At 35.5% G+C, this 16,578-nt stretch overlaps 2 protein-coding genes across 2 annotated transcripts; both read right to left on the bottom strand.

Moving 5' to 3' along the window:
• Positions 1 to 6,940: 6,940 nt before the first annotated feature.
• LOC145819170 (uncharacterized) lies at positions 6,941 to 8,457 on the bottom strand. Its single transcript, XM_082913128.1, has 4 exons — positions 7,918 to 8,457; positions 7,556 to 7,787; positions 7,345 to 7,437; positions 6,941 to 7,134 (listed from the first exon to the last, which is right to left on the bottom strand). The coding sequence occupies exons 1-4, from the start codon at positions 8,455 to 8,457 to the stop codon at positions 6,941 to 6,943; spliced, it is 1,059 nt and encodes a 352-aa protein (XP_082769254.1).
• Positions 8,458 to 9,026: 569 nt separating this feature from the next.
• On the bottom strand, positions 9,027 to 10,199 carry LOC145819169 (L10-interacting MYB domain-containing protein-like). The gene is made up of 2 exons (XM_082913127.1): positions 9,789 to 10,199; positions 9,027 to 9,656 (listed from the first exon to the last, which is right to left on the bottom strand). Exons 1-2 carry the CDS (start codon positions 10,197 to 10,199, stop codon positions 9,027 to 9,029), a joined length of 1,041 nt encoding a protein of 346 aa, XP_082769253.1.
• Positions 10,200 to 16,578: the final 6,379 nt, after the last annotated feature.

Below are 16,578 nucleotides of genomic sequence, written 5' to 3'. Positions count from 1 at the left end.
GTCGCCAGAAGAGTTATGCCGACCATCGGAAAAGACCCTTGTCATTCGAAGTGGGTGATCATGTCTTTTTGAAAATATCACCTAGGCAGGGATTAATGAGATTTGGGAAGAGTAGGAAGTTATCCCCTCAGTTTATTGGCCCTTTTGTGATCCTTGAGTGGATTGGGGAGGTTGCCTACCGTTTGACGTTGCCGCCACAGCTTTCCGGAGTGCACGACATGTTTTATATTAGTATGCTTCGGAAGTGTGAGCCGGATCCGTCACATGTATTGGATTGGACCGACTTAGAGGTAGATGAGGATACCTTGTATGAGGAGAGACCGTTGAGAGTCTTAGACAGAAGGGACCAAGTCTTGCGAGGCAAGACAATTTCCTTGGTCAAAGTACTGTAGAAACATCACGGGGTTGAGGAAGCAACGTGGGAGCACGAATTGGAAGTTCGTGAGAAATATCCGGACTTCTTTGTTGATGTTTAAGTATATGTTGAGATTTTAGTTTTGATTCATGAACTATGAAAACATTGTATATGTTTCGAATTATGAGAGCTTTGTATATGTTGTTTAAGTTTTGGAAATGCAAATTTATCATAAACACTGAATATGTTTTGGAAATATAAGATGTATGTATTGAAATTGGTTAAATTTCGGAAGACGCATATTGATAATATATGTTGAGTTATATACTATGGATAGGGCTGCAAATGAACAGAGCCGTTTGTGAACAGACTCGAGCTCGGCTTAGTAAGAGCTCGTTCAAACTCAGTTCGTTAATTTTTTTTTGCGTTCGAACTCGAGCTCGAGCTCGAGCTCGTTAAATTTTTAATAAACAAGCCCAAACATTCTAAAGTTCGGCTCGTAAGCTCAGCTCATTTAATATTTATTATTTATATATTAAATAATATAAAAAAATGTAAATAAAATAAGAGAAATATGCTATTTATATATTTAAAAAATATAAATGTAAATAATAGTTAACTATAGATAGTACATTTATATGATAGTGGTAGTAGATATTATTATTTTAGTAAAATATGGACTTTTTTTAGTATGTTTATATATATTGTATATATAATTGTATAATCAAAGTTTTAATTGTAACTTTAGTCTCACATGCAAGTATGAATTTATAAATTTTTTAACTCGTTAAGGCTCGTGAACAGGCTCGAGCTTAAGTTGAGCCTAAGCCAACTCGGCTCGAGCTCGGTTCGTTATGTTTTTATTCAGCTCGAGCTCGAGCTCGAACTCGTTAAAATCTTAATAAACAAGCCCAAACATACTAAAGCTCAGCTCGGCTCGACTCGATTGCAGCCCTAACTGTGGATTTGTTCTCTCGTGAAGGGATTGAATGACCGGTAGATGGATCATGGTGATAAGAATTGGATTGTAACCATTTTCGAAATTTGCTAAACATGGTTTTGAAAACATAATTTGAAATTTCAGGGACGAAATTTTTTAAGGAGGGGAGATTATAGCGATTCCAGTTTTGACCCAACCTTTGATGTATTCTGGACTCGGGTTTCATAGTTTAACATTGTATTTGTATCTTGTTCTCCTCCTTTAACTCTTTGAATTTGAGTTTTGGAATATGTTTGGCGTGTTTGAAACAAGTTGGTTGTTAGTTGGTCTAGATTGTTGTTGCCCAGATTTTGGCTTCTTCGCTCGAGTGAGGCTTCTTGAGCTCGAGTGAGCCTTGTGAAATTGCTTCTTCGCTCGAGCTAGACTTCTTGCGCTCGAGCGAGTTTTGAGTGCTCTCAGTATTTTTTCCCAAACGCAGAATTTCTGGGAAGATTAAGTCCTTGGCTCAAGCGAGGCTTCTTGCACTCGAGCAAGGATTGCGTCTGTGAATACCTGAAGGTATGTATTCTGCGCTCGAGCGACGGTCCTTGCGCTCAAGCGAGGTCACTTGTTGTGTCTGGTCGCTCGAGCAACAACTCCTTCGCTCGAGCGAGGGTCGCGTATATCAGTTCGCAGCTGAGCCATTTTACATCACTTTTTGATTTCATTTCCTCTAAAAACCGTAATTCGGCACTCTCTCTCACTCTCTACAAATACTCCATGATCTAAGGGTCTCTCTATCCTACTCCCTTTGATAAAGAGTTAGAGCATCTTGTGGGCTTCCTCTTCATCTGAGCAAAATCGAGTTTGGACACTTTTGAGGTTCTTTTTTATCTCCTTTGAGCTTCTACACTTGAGGTAGGGATATTCTACACCTCGATATGGTTTTTAACCTAGATATTGGTTGTTATGTATAAAGGATGAGATTTGGGAGTGATTTGGGTAACCTAGGGTTTGAGCTCAAATTAAAAAGAGGGTTTTCCTATGTTGGTTTACAAAAAGAATATAAGGCTTGTATATGAAGCTCCCTTGTGTCAAAATGGTGAAATTTGTCCTTCGGGGTTGATATTTGAGAAAGGAGGAATTTTTCCCTAATTTGTGATAAATAATTATTTTGTATAAATAATGAAATTGATATGAAAAATGTGAAATTGAGAGGATGTGTGAATGAATGGTGTAGTTGGATTTGTTAAATCACTTACCTATGAAATTTGATAAATTATCTGTTTAAAAGAATATTTATCTATTTAGAAATATCTATTTTGGGCTATCGGTGGAGGATAGCCATGAATGTTGTAGAAATTGCATAAAGATTGGATGAACTGAAACTAATCATTTAATTAGGTTATTGAACATGACGGTATGTTGAATACATTGAATATGTGTAATTGAATGTCATTGAATATGACCGTGTTTTTAAATACATCATATATGTATATTGTTTGGGAGAAGAAATGGGATGTACTCCATTATTTGGGAGGAGATAGGGGATGGACTCCATTAAGAATTAAGTTGGCCGGAGTGTCCAAAGTGAAAGTCCCGAAATCTTATGTACATGGGTGCCGGTTCCCACGGATGAAATTTTCTTAAAATGGCAAAATTGAAGTGTCTATGTGATAGTTATGTTGATTGAAAACCCCTGAGTTGTAATCTCAGGTGGGTCATTTGGAGAACTATAAACTTGGTCTATGAATTGAAATGAAATGAATTAAATTGAAGGGAATAGAAGGAAATGAATTGGGATATGAATATCAATATCGCTTACTTATGTAGAGAGTATGTGTTGTCACGAATATTGAATATGTATGCCTGACACTTGTATCTTAGTTAAATCTCATATATTGTGCCAGTTTATCTCTATTGGGTTTTGGCTCACCCTACTTAGGAAACCATTTTCAAGTACAGGTGACATTCCTCCTCTAAGGACATAGCTTGAGAGGACTAGGGGTTAAAGACTCTATTTTGTTATGTTTATGCTTAAATGTTTATTCAAGCCGAGCGCTTTACATGTATAGAGCTTAGGACTCTTTCTTTTGTTGTAACCAAGTGATATCTTGGAAAGATGTAAGCCCGTAGGGCATTTATTTTGTTATCTTTAACTTGTATTTCATGTTATAGATTCAGAATGAATGTTTATGAATATATAATGCATGTAATCCCTTTTTGTAATACGGACTCTGATATATGAAAGTGTATCAATCATGTTATATTCACTTCTCTTATTTTGTTATCTAGCTTGCCTTGTTCATGGTAAGGCTGCATGTTCCGACGCGAAAGGATTATCGCATTTAATGCTGCAGGGGCCTGCAATAACTCTGCAGGATCTTTGTCTGCTTACGTGGTTGGTTCTCCTCTTAACAAGTGTTCAGATACTATTGGTTCTTGGTGTAACGTTGGGTTTCAGTAGTGTTGGACTTTAGTGCTTAAACCGTGGATTGGGCTCTAAGTGGTGGGCCAAAAGCCTCTATGGGCCCACTGATGTCAGTAATTAAACTCCAGTGATAAAACCAAAAAATTAATATTTATTTTGTTATAAGGCTAAAACTCTTTAAAAAAAAATAACAATTTTTTCAAAATTTTTAGATATGATGGTTATTAGCAAATGTTAAGTTAGTAAAAGATAACACTTATCCGTTTAATCTTTTATGTTTTTTTTTATTGATAAGTGATATCATCATTATCATCACTACACTTAATATTTTTTGAGTAAATTATAAATAAAAATGTTGGAAATCTTAAATAAATTACCAAATATTTATAGGGGCATGGGATTCATGTATGTTCACATGGCGTGGGTCCCACAGCTATGTAATTATTTAGGGCAAATTACTTATACCTCTCTTGAGGTTTAACAAAATTACAGATTTTCCCTTGAGGTTTCAAAAATTACATCTCGTCCTATCGCAATTAACATCGCTAACAGATATCATAAATTGACTACAATGCCCTTTTGACAAATAAGGGCAAATTACCTACACCCCTTGAGGTTTAGCTAAATTACAGATTCTCCCCTGAGGTCTAGCTAAATTACAGATTTCCCCTGGGATTTAGCTAAATTATCATTTTTAAATAAGTTATAAAATGCAAAATTAAAATGGAAAAACACTTGTCACACTACAAAAAAATTAAGCTTTTAAAGACCAAAATTTAGGGATAAATTATTTTTAGGGGACCAAATATTTTTATTGTGAAAAGTGTCATTATATTTTTAGCAAAGAAAATTGAACATTAGTGATTAATTATTATCTTTTTGGTATCAAATTTTTTATCTCAAAAAATAAACCATTTTGAGACCAAATTATTTTGTCCCTAAAAGCATATTTATTATTGACATTTTCGAAATTTTATCGCTAGAAGCTTTATTTGTTACTTTTCATGGTGACCTTTTAACGACTATTCTCACGACGATAGAAATTAGACCCTGAATGTCTTTTGCAACAAAATTTTTACTTTTAGAGATCAAAAAAATTAGTCTCTAAAACTCTTATATGTTGTAGTCTTAGATAGAATCGAAGAAACTATCTTTTTTTGGTAATTTGAATCGTTCAATGTGTAAAAATCGTCGAGTACTATATGCCTTTAAAAAATGACGTTGATCGAATATCGATAGTTATCTGATCGGATTTTTTTTTTTTAACTGTTAACTATAACAACAATAATTTTTTTATACAAAACTGATTTAATCATGTAGTTAGCGATATTTGATCAACATAATTTTTTACAGACATATAGTACTCGATGAGTTCTACATATTGAACGGTTTAGATTATCAAAACAGGACCCGTGATGGGTCCCCACAGGCCAAACAGCACTATGTTGTTTGTACACCCTGCCTGTGCAATTTTTCCAAATCATTTCAGCAATTCAGCAACAGTCTATGGAACGGTTTAGACTGAGTTGTAATAATTTGTGTGTAAAATTAAATTTTTTTTTGGTGAATAGTGATAACTTTTTAACTTTTTTAATAACTTTTTGACTTTTTGAATTTTTTTAGATATCCAAAACTAGACCTTAAAGCACCTCTCTATTATATATCATTTCAAACACAATTCATATTTTACGTTTTTTCGTAAAAAGTTAATAAGGCCTAGTTTGGGAAGATTAAATAAGTGCACTTTTTGACTTTTTATGAAATATGTGTTGGGTTTGGGTTGGATTTGAAGTGATGTATTAGAGAGGTGATGTGACTTAAATAAGATGATGTGACTTAAATAGGATAGTGACTTTTTGACTTTTTATCTTTTTTCAATCTTCCCAAACTAGGCCTAAGTATACAGCCTCCGTTTGGGAAGTGGGTTGGCTTTTTGGCTTTTTGGCTTTTTTGGCTATTTTAGCCTGGGGCTAAAAAGCCTGGTTTGGGAAGGACTTTTTGGCTTTTTTGGCTTTTTGGCTTTTTGCTGAGGTGTCATCTTGTTAAATGATGAAATTGCCCTTTTCCATTTTTTTTATTTTTTTATTTGGGTTTGGATTTGGCATATTTTCGGTTTTTTTTTTTTTTTTGGTTTTTTTTTTTTTTATACGAATTTGGCTTCTTGTTGGGAAAAAAAAATTTTGTTTTTTTGTTTTGGTATTTTTTTTTTCAATTTTGAATTTTTGTTTAAATTTATTTATTTATTTATTTTTGGATTTGGCATGTTTTGGTTATATTTTTTTTTAAATTTTTTTATGTTATCTTTCGATTTCGCGTATTTTGCTTTTTTTTTTTTTGGGGGTTTGGATTTGGCTTTTTTTTTTTGTGTTTTTTTTTTTTTTTTTTTTTCATATTGGGTGTCGATCTGTCGACTTTTGATTAATTTGTTTATTTTTTATTTTTTATTTTTTTTTGGATTTGAATTTGCCATATTTTGGTTCTTCTTTTTTATTTTAATTTTGTTATGTTGCGGTTTCGATTTTGCCTTTTTTGTTGTTTTTTTTTTTTGGAGGGGGGTTTCGCTTTGGCATATTTTGCTTTACGTTTTTTTGTTGACAATTTTTGTATGTTGTGTTTCGATCTCCCGAATTTTGCAAATCCAAATTTTGTCTTTTTTATTTATTTTTATTTTTTTGTAGTTTGGCGGATTTTGCGTTAACTTTTTTTTTTGTTTGAAATTTTTTTATTTTGCGCTTCGATTTTTCATATTATGCTTAATTTTTTTTCCTGTTACTTTTTTTCATTTCGGGTTTGGCTTTGGGGTATTGTGCTTAAATTTTTTGATTTTTATTTGGGAATTTATGTTTTTGTCTTTTTAATTTTTTTTTTTTTACTATAACTATGTTTTTTTTTTGTCTTCGATTTTTATTTTTAACTAAGTCTTGTTTTTTTTTAATTGGTATACAATAACTTTTTTTTAATATATTTATGTGTTTCATTTATTTGTAATTCACGTCGCACATGACAATTTGTGTATTAGTTTTCTTTCTCATTTGTTTTTATTTGTTTCACCTTTTTTGTTTTTCCAACAGCAACATTCGTATGGATTGTTGTTTTTTTAAGTTAGGCACGTCAGCAACTGGAAGGGGTTACATTCCCGTGGCAACTCATACATATTGTACATGATAATATATTTTAATACAGTCTGTTCCACGTGTGTCATTACGTGACGACCATACGAACATTATTTCGACTACTATATATTTCCTAACATTCCGTTATTACGCATGTAACATAATTTGTCACGTATGTGAAGGCGGACCAATGCCATATGGGGGTCCTCATCTCCAACCATTAAACCATCTTGGTCATGTTCAACTTCTGGTATGGCATTTACTATTGTCATAGCCTCTTCCTCGTCACAGATTGGCTGAACAGTTGTTGGGTTACCTGTGTTTCGCCGTATATAATTATGTAATGCCATTGACGCACCTACTAACTGAACTTGCACATTTGCAAAGTCATACCGAGGCATGTCTCGAATAAACCCCCATCAATTTTTCCAGGCACCGAAAGTGCGTTCCACGACACTGCGTAAGGACGAGTGGACTTTGTTAAATAATTCCCTTGGCGTGTTTGCCATCGCGTTTCGTGCAATACGCCGGAATTCTTGTTGGTGGTAACGGTGGCCTTTGAATGGTGCTAAGTAACCAATCCGGTTTGCATAGCCAGAATCGACAAGATAATATTTGCCTGCAGACATGACGACAATGTATGACACCAAAACCAACATTCCCAAATCATTTTCATATAACGCTTTGTCAGGAAATAAGTATTTGTTAACAAATCTAATAACATGACCATGTGTTACCTTCGTCAGGATGTGGGAAGGGGACGTTGTCATTTGTTAGTATCTCGTTGAATATGCGACTATCATGCATACTTCCTTCCCATCCGCAAGAAATGAATATGAAACACATGTCAAAATCGACAGCGGCCATTATATTTTGTGAGTGACAGTATTTCCTACCGAAATATGTTGCCGCATCTGGCCCCGTAACCCATGCACTGACATGTGTTCCGTCTATTGCGCCAATGTAGTCCTGTCAACATGGATCATATGTTTTGTTTCGTAACTTTGTAACAAGTGTTTCAAATTTGTCACGTGCAGTGAATAACAAAAACCATATATATTGTCTTGATTTATATGTCAATCATGTTTTGCTGAAGTACCTTGAACGGTAGGTATTTCCGTCTAGACCGCACGTATGGATGTATACGATGCTGACTGTATGTGGGCCGGCAATGGACAACAGTGAACTCTTTCATGGAATTTAATACGTTATGCACGTGCCTCGACACAGTCTCCCCAGAATGTTGGAACCGTTCCTGGATTTCCCGATTTTGCTTCCCTTTCAAGACATGGATAAACATCGCAACGCTTTCTTCAACAGCTAAGCCATGTGGACGTTGTGGAACTTGTAACCCAAAATCATTTACTAATGTCTCACACAATGCGGCAAAAACTTCCTTCGGCATGCAAACATTTTCCTCAAAGCGACCCATATGCCCCGCATATAGTTCGCATATCCATGTATTCCCGGTTAGTATAGAAGTGCGACATGGCGTTTTATGCATATGTTTTTGGTACCATTCTGTCGCCAACTGGCATGCTTGTAGAAATGTGCAGTTCTGTTCTTGTTGCAGCTGGACCGCCATTTGATTAAGCATTTCCATTATTTCATCATGGTTGCTTCCATCCCAGGGATTCATCGCGTCTTCGTTGATGCAAAACCTACAAAAGTGGCAGCCTTTCAATTAGTTGGCACGTGATTCATTGAGTTAAATTATATTGAATTTTGCAATTATACAATGCCGACATTGTTTTTAATGAAAGCAATGCTGTCACCAATGTCCTTCGGAACGCATGATCATATGAATTGCAAAACAAAAAAGAAGCTGTTCAACGTATGCTTTACAGGGGGGCCATGGTTGTAACAACCACAAAACTAACAAAAGAACTTGCGACATATAGCCATTCAGAAGCGTGCATCGAAAACGTAATTCCCTGTCTTAAACGTAGCGACACAAAATATTAAAACGTAAACATCCCATTCATTTCCCAAAAACGAAGCACAACCATGCTTCCGGTCCGTCAACCCATGCACTTACCTAAAACTTGTCACTGCCCGTAGCTAGCAAGAAGAAAAAAAAAAAAAGACAGAATGCAAAACATGCACACACCACCATCCTGTTTTAGTACATAGCCAACAGTACCATAAGTCTAAGTTTTAAAAAGGAAGAAAAAGACATGCATCTTCAACACTCATAAGACCGTAGCATCACATCCGCCTACTCCCAAACAGGTTTGCAAATGGCCCCAACGCAGTACACTGGAGCTGCTTCTGTGTAAGCCAACCAATGATGTGGTCGTCATCAGGCTGGCACATCATGACCTCCCGGTAATCAATGTTATCCATAAGTGTGGAGGCGAAGTGGAATAACAGTGTACCAATCAGGGACGGAATACTGCTCAGTTTATGCATGCACTCGGAAATAGTGTACAGTGATTCGTTGCCTGTGAGGTGCCTGACCGTGACCTGCTGATTCTTCGAACGCACCACATCTGTCATTCTGTTCATGCTCTCCGCAATAACAGACGCACCACTTGTTGCCTTCTTCGACTTTGAAACACTTGTTGATGGCGTCTTTCTCCGTTTTGCCTTTTCAATCGACACATGCTCCAGTGAAGAATCAGAATCCACGTCCTGTACTCCTGTGGGTATCGGATCAGCAAATGGCTGGGCTCCCAAACTACGCACTGAATCAGATGAGTCCGTAGCAGCTTCAGGAAGGTTCTCTCCCGGGGTCCAATGGTGCTTCCCAGTAGCTGCTGCCCCCATGAAAACCGTCTCCATCAAGTCACGGTGTTCCAACGTTTTCTTCCTGAACTTCGCACACACCTTGTTGATCTGCAGACATGTACATGTGTAAAAGAGGTTGACGTTATATTTCATATTCATAAATTTTATTGAAGTTGAATTAAGAAGTAAAAAATGTACTGGTAAATGAGAAATATGAAACTTGTTTCTACATGTACTTACTGATTCCATCTTGTCCCACCACTCGTCAGGTGCCTGAAACAAACCGGTGTCATAGTCAAAGCCTATCCCGGACACTCCCTTGCTTGAATCCATCAACTTCGTCCACGCTTGCCACTCTTTCTTTAAGCTCATGTACTTATTCTTCAACTGTTTAAGTCCATGTTTTTTTCCTGTTTTTCTCTGAAATTTCCTTGACAACGACTTGTACCCTGTCTGGCTGAGGACTAAGAATGGCCGATTTCCTTTACTAATCTCATTTGCAATCAACTGGAGGAAAACTCGGACTGAGTTACTGTCCCATGAGGCCTTGTGGCTTAGCTGAGTTTGTGTCTCTTCAAGACTGGTTGACTTGTCACTGACAACGCCTTTGCTTTTCGAGTGGTTACGAGGCGAAGTACGTGTGGAAGCCATTACTAATGTACGGTTACAAAAGATTACCATCACAAAGTTGGTTGTTATATACACACGCACAACAGATGACACATTAAAAACAACAAACACAGATATATGATGCTGAAGATGAAATTTGCATATACCCATTAAAAACATTTTTTACGTACGTACACAGGTTCCATGGAAGTTAGTAGTGGACATAAACATGATAGTTAGTATTACGGCTCCCATATGCGACAACATAATACCATCGTACTACAAACATACTAACTACATACTAACAACATATTCAACACATACTAACGTCTCTGTACATATACTAAGAACATGGTAACGGTGCTTACATACGGCACAACAAAATAACAACAACAATGCAGAGCACATACACAATGGTCTTAAGCACACGCAAGGATTGTTGAATGTCTATGACATCAGCCCGCAATTGCATGGCAATTTCATCTCCGGCTGACGCATAGCCTTGGTTCTCATGGCTTCGTTCTTCACACCAACCAATCCAACTGACACAAGGCTGATGAGTGAAAAGTATGGAACTATTAGTTTCATGGGTTGTTAATGTTCATTAAGTTATGACCGGTAAAGATTGGGTCACTCACCACAGGGCGGGGACATACAAAGTAGGAACGCCCTGGATTCTTGGTGGACCTGGAAATCCTAACAATACACGGGCCATATCCACAGGCACACATTCGTCCTGGCCATGTACTGGAAGTTGCAATCGAGGTGAATGACGCCATGCTACGATTTAATATAAAGTAAATTGACATGAATGAACATGAACACGATTGCGTACTCAAATTAATAAATCTATGTTGTAATATATTTTGATAATATTTTTTATGCTAAGCAGCAAAATGGATTGGTGAGAATATATTTGTACTATATTTACGTTTTTGAATATATTTATGATAAAATTTTTCATACTTACATGTAGTCATATCTGTTTAATAAAACTTTTACACTCTTTATTGTTTACCTCTAAATTTGTAATATATAATATTAATACATTAGTAATATCTGTCTAACATTTGTTTAAGATATATTGGAAATAAACTATTTATTTAATATATTTTTAATATAAATTTTATATATTTTGTAATTTGTTGGTAATATATGTACATAATATATGTAGCTTCCTTCCCAAATGTAGTTCGAAAATAGTTATGGTGCTAATTAATTTATTTTTAGGAAATGAGAATTGACCCTTTCGTGTTGAGTTAAAAATAAACGCAAATTAATACATCTAATCTGTAATATATTTTCAATATATATATTTTTTTATTTAGAAAACATTTTGGAATATATTAACGATATAGTTTTTCATAATTAAATGTAGTCATATCTGTTTAATAAAACTTTTACACGCTTTATTGTTTACCTCTAAATTTGTAATATATAATATTAATACATTATTAATATCTGTCAAACATTTTCGTAATATATTTTTAGTCAACTGTTATTTTTCTATATTTCTAACATAAATTTCATATATTTTGTAATTTGTTGTTAATATATGTACATATATCTACCTTCCTTCCCAAATGTAGTTCAAAAAATATTTACGGTGCTAATTAATTTATTTTTTAGAAATGAGAAATGAGCAGTTCGTCCTGAGTAAAACATATATGCAAATTAAGACATCTAATTTGTAATATATTTTCAACAAATTTTTTTTTTTCATATTTTGAAAATATTTTTTGAATATATTTATGATATAGTTTTTCATAATTAAATTTTGTCATATCTGTGTAATAAAAGTTTTACACGCATTTATTTTTAACTCTAATGTATTTTTAATAAACTGTTTGTTTAATATATTTCTAATATAAATATAATATATTTTGTAATTTGGTGTTAATATCTGTAGATAATATATGAACCTTCCTTCCCAAATTTAGTTGGAAAATATTTTTTATGTAATTAATTTATTTTCTTGAATTGAGAATTAACCATTTCGTCTTCAGTAAAAAATATACGCAAATTAATACATCTAATTTGTAATATATGTTCAATATATTTTTTGTCTCTTTTGAAAACATTTATTCATATATTGATGATAAAGTTTTTCATAATTAAATTTTTACATATATGTGTAATAAAATTTTTACAGTCTTTACCTTGTAAATCAAAATTTGTAATAAACATTTCACATATATTTTTTTAATATCTTCGTAATATATTTTTAATATATTGCTTAATTGATCTCCATTTTCAATTTTTTTCTTTTTGGACCACAAGTTATATATATTTTGACAAGTTGTTGTTAATATCTATAACTTGTAACCCAGAGTTGGAATTATTTTTTTTATGTAATTACAAAAAATTTCACAAATGGGAATTGAGCATTTCTATTACGCAACAATCAGGGCAATTGAGCATTTCACAAATGGGAATTTCTAATTTCTGTTAAGCACAAATGGGAATTGAGCAACTCAGAAATGGGAACAGCATTTCTTATTTATATAAAAATAAAAAAAAAATGGAAGATCTGCATTTGAAACTATAACCGAACAGATATTCCAATTCTACACCAGATTTGCATTTCCGAACTTGTTTAAACAACGGTGCCTTCATACATATGGCCCAAATTTGTGATTCTGAAGCTCTATAAATCAGACCAACTATTTGAATCAGATCAGATATTATATATATATATATATATACAAATCTGCCCCAAATTTGTTGGATGCGAACAGATTTCGAACATCACAACAGATCTAAAAGAGGAGATTTAGGGATGACACAGATCGGTGGCCGGTCTGTGTATAATGTCAGTGTAATCAACCCAATAACGACCGTGAGCCAACAGATCGGCCATGAACCGATGCTGTTATAAACATAAACTACGCAGATGGGAAGAAGAGAAAACAAATCAAATAGGCCATAGATCATCACCTGCAGATCGGTTTGACTGTGAGAGAGTTGGTTGTTGTTCGCCGCCCGCGGTTTCGATCTCCGGTTGCGATTTCGTCTGCCAAGGTCGGTCCGACCGCCTGCAGTACCTCCGTTCTTCTTCTCGTCTGCTTTGCAATGGGTGTGTATGAGCTCTAATGTGAGCTTCTGTTTGCAGATGGACAGATTTTAGCCTCTCGGGGCAATTCGGTAAATTCGCACGAGACAGCCTCACCCAACACCCGCTCAATTCCATTTTGTCGTGACTTGGCTAATTAGCCTTTTTTGTCGTGACTTGGCTAATTTAGCATGGGATTGGCTTCCCAAACAGACGCTAATTTAACACTTTCAAAAAATTCCTAAGTGATAGGAGATGCAATTTGGAACTCGTCTTTTCTTATTAGAATATTTGTAGTTATTTTAATAATTTTTACAAATTAAATATATTTTTCATATTTATTTTTATTAAATTAGCTTTTATTTTTTTTAAAATTTTGAATTTTTTTAAATAACAAATCAAACATGATTTTAAAAACCTTTTTTTTTCCATCTTATGTAATTTTTTTGTAAATTTTGTTGATTTATCAAAGGGATTTTAACATGAATAATATCGTCTATCAATTTATATTTTGGTGATATCAATTAATCATTCTTAACGTTTAATTAACGACAAGAGTGAAATTATTATGCGATTATAAATTTTAAAAAACGAGATGTAATTTTTAAAATTTTAAGAAAGAATCTCTATAATTTAGCTAAATCAAAAAACAAAAAAAAAAAAGTGTAGGTAATTTGAACCTCCTGCCAAGAGACCAAGGTTGTTTGCTAACTCTCAGCCACTTGTTAGAAGGAAGTGCAGCTTGATTGTCCGGGGAATCGACAAAATAAGGTAGATTCTTCGACTCAATTTCCTCCTTTGATAAGGATTGACTTTTGAGTGATAGGAGATGTGATTGGAATTCATCTTTTCTTATTAAAATACTTATAATTATTTTGCGTGGGTCCTATAAGTGTCTATTCAAGTCTTTGTATGGTTTTTTTTTTTTACTACAGTTACGTACAAAAATACCGGAGACTCTCTCTAAATTATTATATATTTTTCCAAATACTTAGGTGTGAGATTAAAATTATGTCGGTTTCACATCCATATGAATATTTGATAAAATATTTTTTTAAATCTTTAAGCATTACCCAATTACGAATATAAATTTACTTAAAATATAGATTAATCTTTGTAATTTTAAAAATTATAAATACCGTCTTATCATAATTTGTTAACAGAAAAAATAAGATTTTTAACCATCCTTCTATTCAACAATAAAATTATCAGAAATATTAATTAAAATATATTATTAATTAACTTAATAATGATGAACAAATGAAAGGATTATTCATCCTGCGATTATAAAAAAAATTTCCTCATATCTGGCGTGTCGAAAAAATATACTTCATTTGCCAAAAAAGGGGTCAGCAAGGTAGGTCATCAAATTGTTAATCTTACTCTTTGATTCTTTTTTTTTTTTTTTTTGTATATCTTTTTTCACAATATTATTTGGATAACTTTTTTTTTCTCATGCCCAACCTTTAGTATATGCTAAAATAGATGCAACATAATAAGAAAAAACGCAAAACAAAAAAAAAAAAGAAGAAAGCCATATATGCCAATCGATCACATTAACTCTCACATTGATCAAGAAATATAAAAAAGAATCCAAAACCGAGAGGGTAATTTTTGGTGAAAATTGGACCGAGCTGTGAGATGGACTTTGTGGGCCCAAAGTACGAAGGACAGTGTAACAAGGCCTTAATGTTGACTCCGGCCCAAAAGAGATATAGTTACTCCGGCCCAAGAGAGGTAAAGTTACTTCGGTTCAAGAGGATGTAAAGCTACTCCGGTCAAGAGGCAACTTGAAGTTAGGCCGGTCGAAGAGATAGTCCGGTCATGATGTATTCTGGGTAGGTCGGTCGGAGTGTTGCTACTCGGTAGATCGGTCCAAACACACCATGGTTCGTGTATGAGAGAACCGAGATATGGTGTAGCAAGAAGAAGAACCGAACTATTGTTAGTACGGCCTACTCTGTGGCTCAGCATAGCCAATGTTATTTCGGTCATGTTGTAGTTCGGTCGAAGTGAAAACCATCTCACTTGGTTTAAGCAGTGGGGGGGTGTAAAAGGATAAGCATTATCCTTAGGAGTATGAATCCTAGGAGGATTCTGCATGGAGGAGTATGAGTCCTACTAGGATTGTGCCACTCGAAACCTATAAAAGTTCACAAACATCACCTTGGAGGAGGTAACAGAACACAACACACAACTTTGCTTTTTGAATACTCAGAGCTTTGTCTATTTGTCAAGTTTATTGACTTAGGCAACGGAGGGGTTTCCGGCACACACCCGCCGGCTAACTCACGTTTGTGTTTTCAGGTGATAAAGCGACGTTATACGGAGGAGCGTGGACTTGGTCAACAGGATTATACGAGAAGGTGTATTTCTTTCCCGTACAATTGGCGCCATCTGTGGGAAGAACAGATAGAACAAAACCTCTTGACTAAGCTTCTCCTTTTCTCAATCAATGGCACACATTGAGGAACTGCCGCAGTCCGCCGTCGACGGGCTAACTCCAGATGGGGGCGCAAGGCGTGAAGGATTACCTTCTGTCCCTCCCATGGCGGACTTGGAGCCTCAACGACATAACTCCATGAGGGATGGTAGAGGAAGACGAACTAACAGCCCCCGTCACTCTCGTTCACAAAGTCCTGACAAGCAAAGGAGGAGGATTGATCCTCAAGCTTTGGAAGAACGCGTGAAGGAGCAGGATGAATTGATAAGAAAGATGGCGGCGGACATGGAGACCTTGAAACGCCAGATGAAGAAAAAAGAAGTGGCGACAGGAGAGGGGCACAAAAACAAGACGCCCCCTCGTCACCCAGAAAGTCGTGGTAGGAATACCACACCCTCACAAGGAGAGAGCAGAAGCCTTAGGACAGGCGACACTCAATCCTGGTCTTCCAGAACTCGTCACTCCAGGTCTGAAAGGGCGAGATCTGAAAGGTCATACACTGAAGGAAGCACATATTGGCCCTCACATTCGCACCAAACCAGATCTAGACAGACGGAGTTACCCAGGTCATCCGACTTACGAACCGTGCTCGAAGAAAAAACACGATGCAAGGAGGATGCCAGGGTAAGGGATCCACACAGAGTTTCTGCCTGACAGTGGTTAGCTCCTCGGACGCATGGAAGCGTCGAGGTTGGAATGCCAATACCGCGCCCTGCCTACGAACCAACAGACAAAGCCTTGGCAAGACTACAGACTTCACCGTTTGTTCCGGCGATCGAAAACGCGCCCCTACCAACAGGCTTCGTTCAGCCCAAATTCACTACATATAAAGGGAAAACGGACCCGTATTCGCACTTGAGCCACTTTCGCCAAGTCATGGCCGTATACAGGCGAAACGAGGCCTTAATGTGCATACTCTTCCCATC

Source organism: Camellia sinensis, chromosome 2, assembly GCF_055761805.1.
Source record: "Camellia sinensis isolate YWXY chromosome 2, ASM5576180v1, whole genome shotgun sequence".
Taxonomy (NCBI): Eukaryota; Viridiplantae; Streptophyta; class Magnoliopsida; order Ericales; family Theaceae; genus Camellia; species Camellia sinensis.
This window is presented reverse-complemented; position numbering and strand designations above follow the sequence as displayed.

Excerpts from the sequence above, each read along its gene's own strand:
- LOC145819170 (XM_082913128.1), bottom strand. The coding sequence starts at position 8,457 with ATGAATCCCTGGGATGGAAGCAACCATGATGAAATAATGGAAATGCTT. Across the intron at positions 7,788-7,917 it reads GGAAATACCTACCGTTCAAG|GACTACATTGGCGCAATAGA; the intron begins GTACTTCAGCAA and ends CCATGTTGACAG. Across the intron at positions 7,438-7,555 it reads CTTCCCACATCCTGACGAAG|GCAAATATTATCTTGTCGAT; the intron begins GTAACACATGGT and ends TCATGTCTGCAG.
- LOC145819169 (XM_082913127.1), bottom strand. The coding sequence starts at position 10,199 with ATGGCTTCCACACGTACTTCGCCTCGTAACCACTCGAAAAGCAAAGGC. Across the intron at positions 9,657-9,788 it reads GGTGGGACAAGATGGAATCA|ATCAACAAGGTGTGTGCGAA; the intron begins GTAAGTACATGT and ends ACATGTCTGCAG.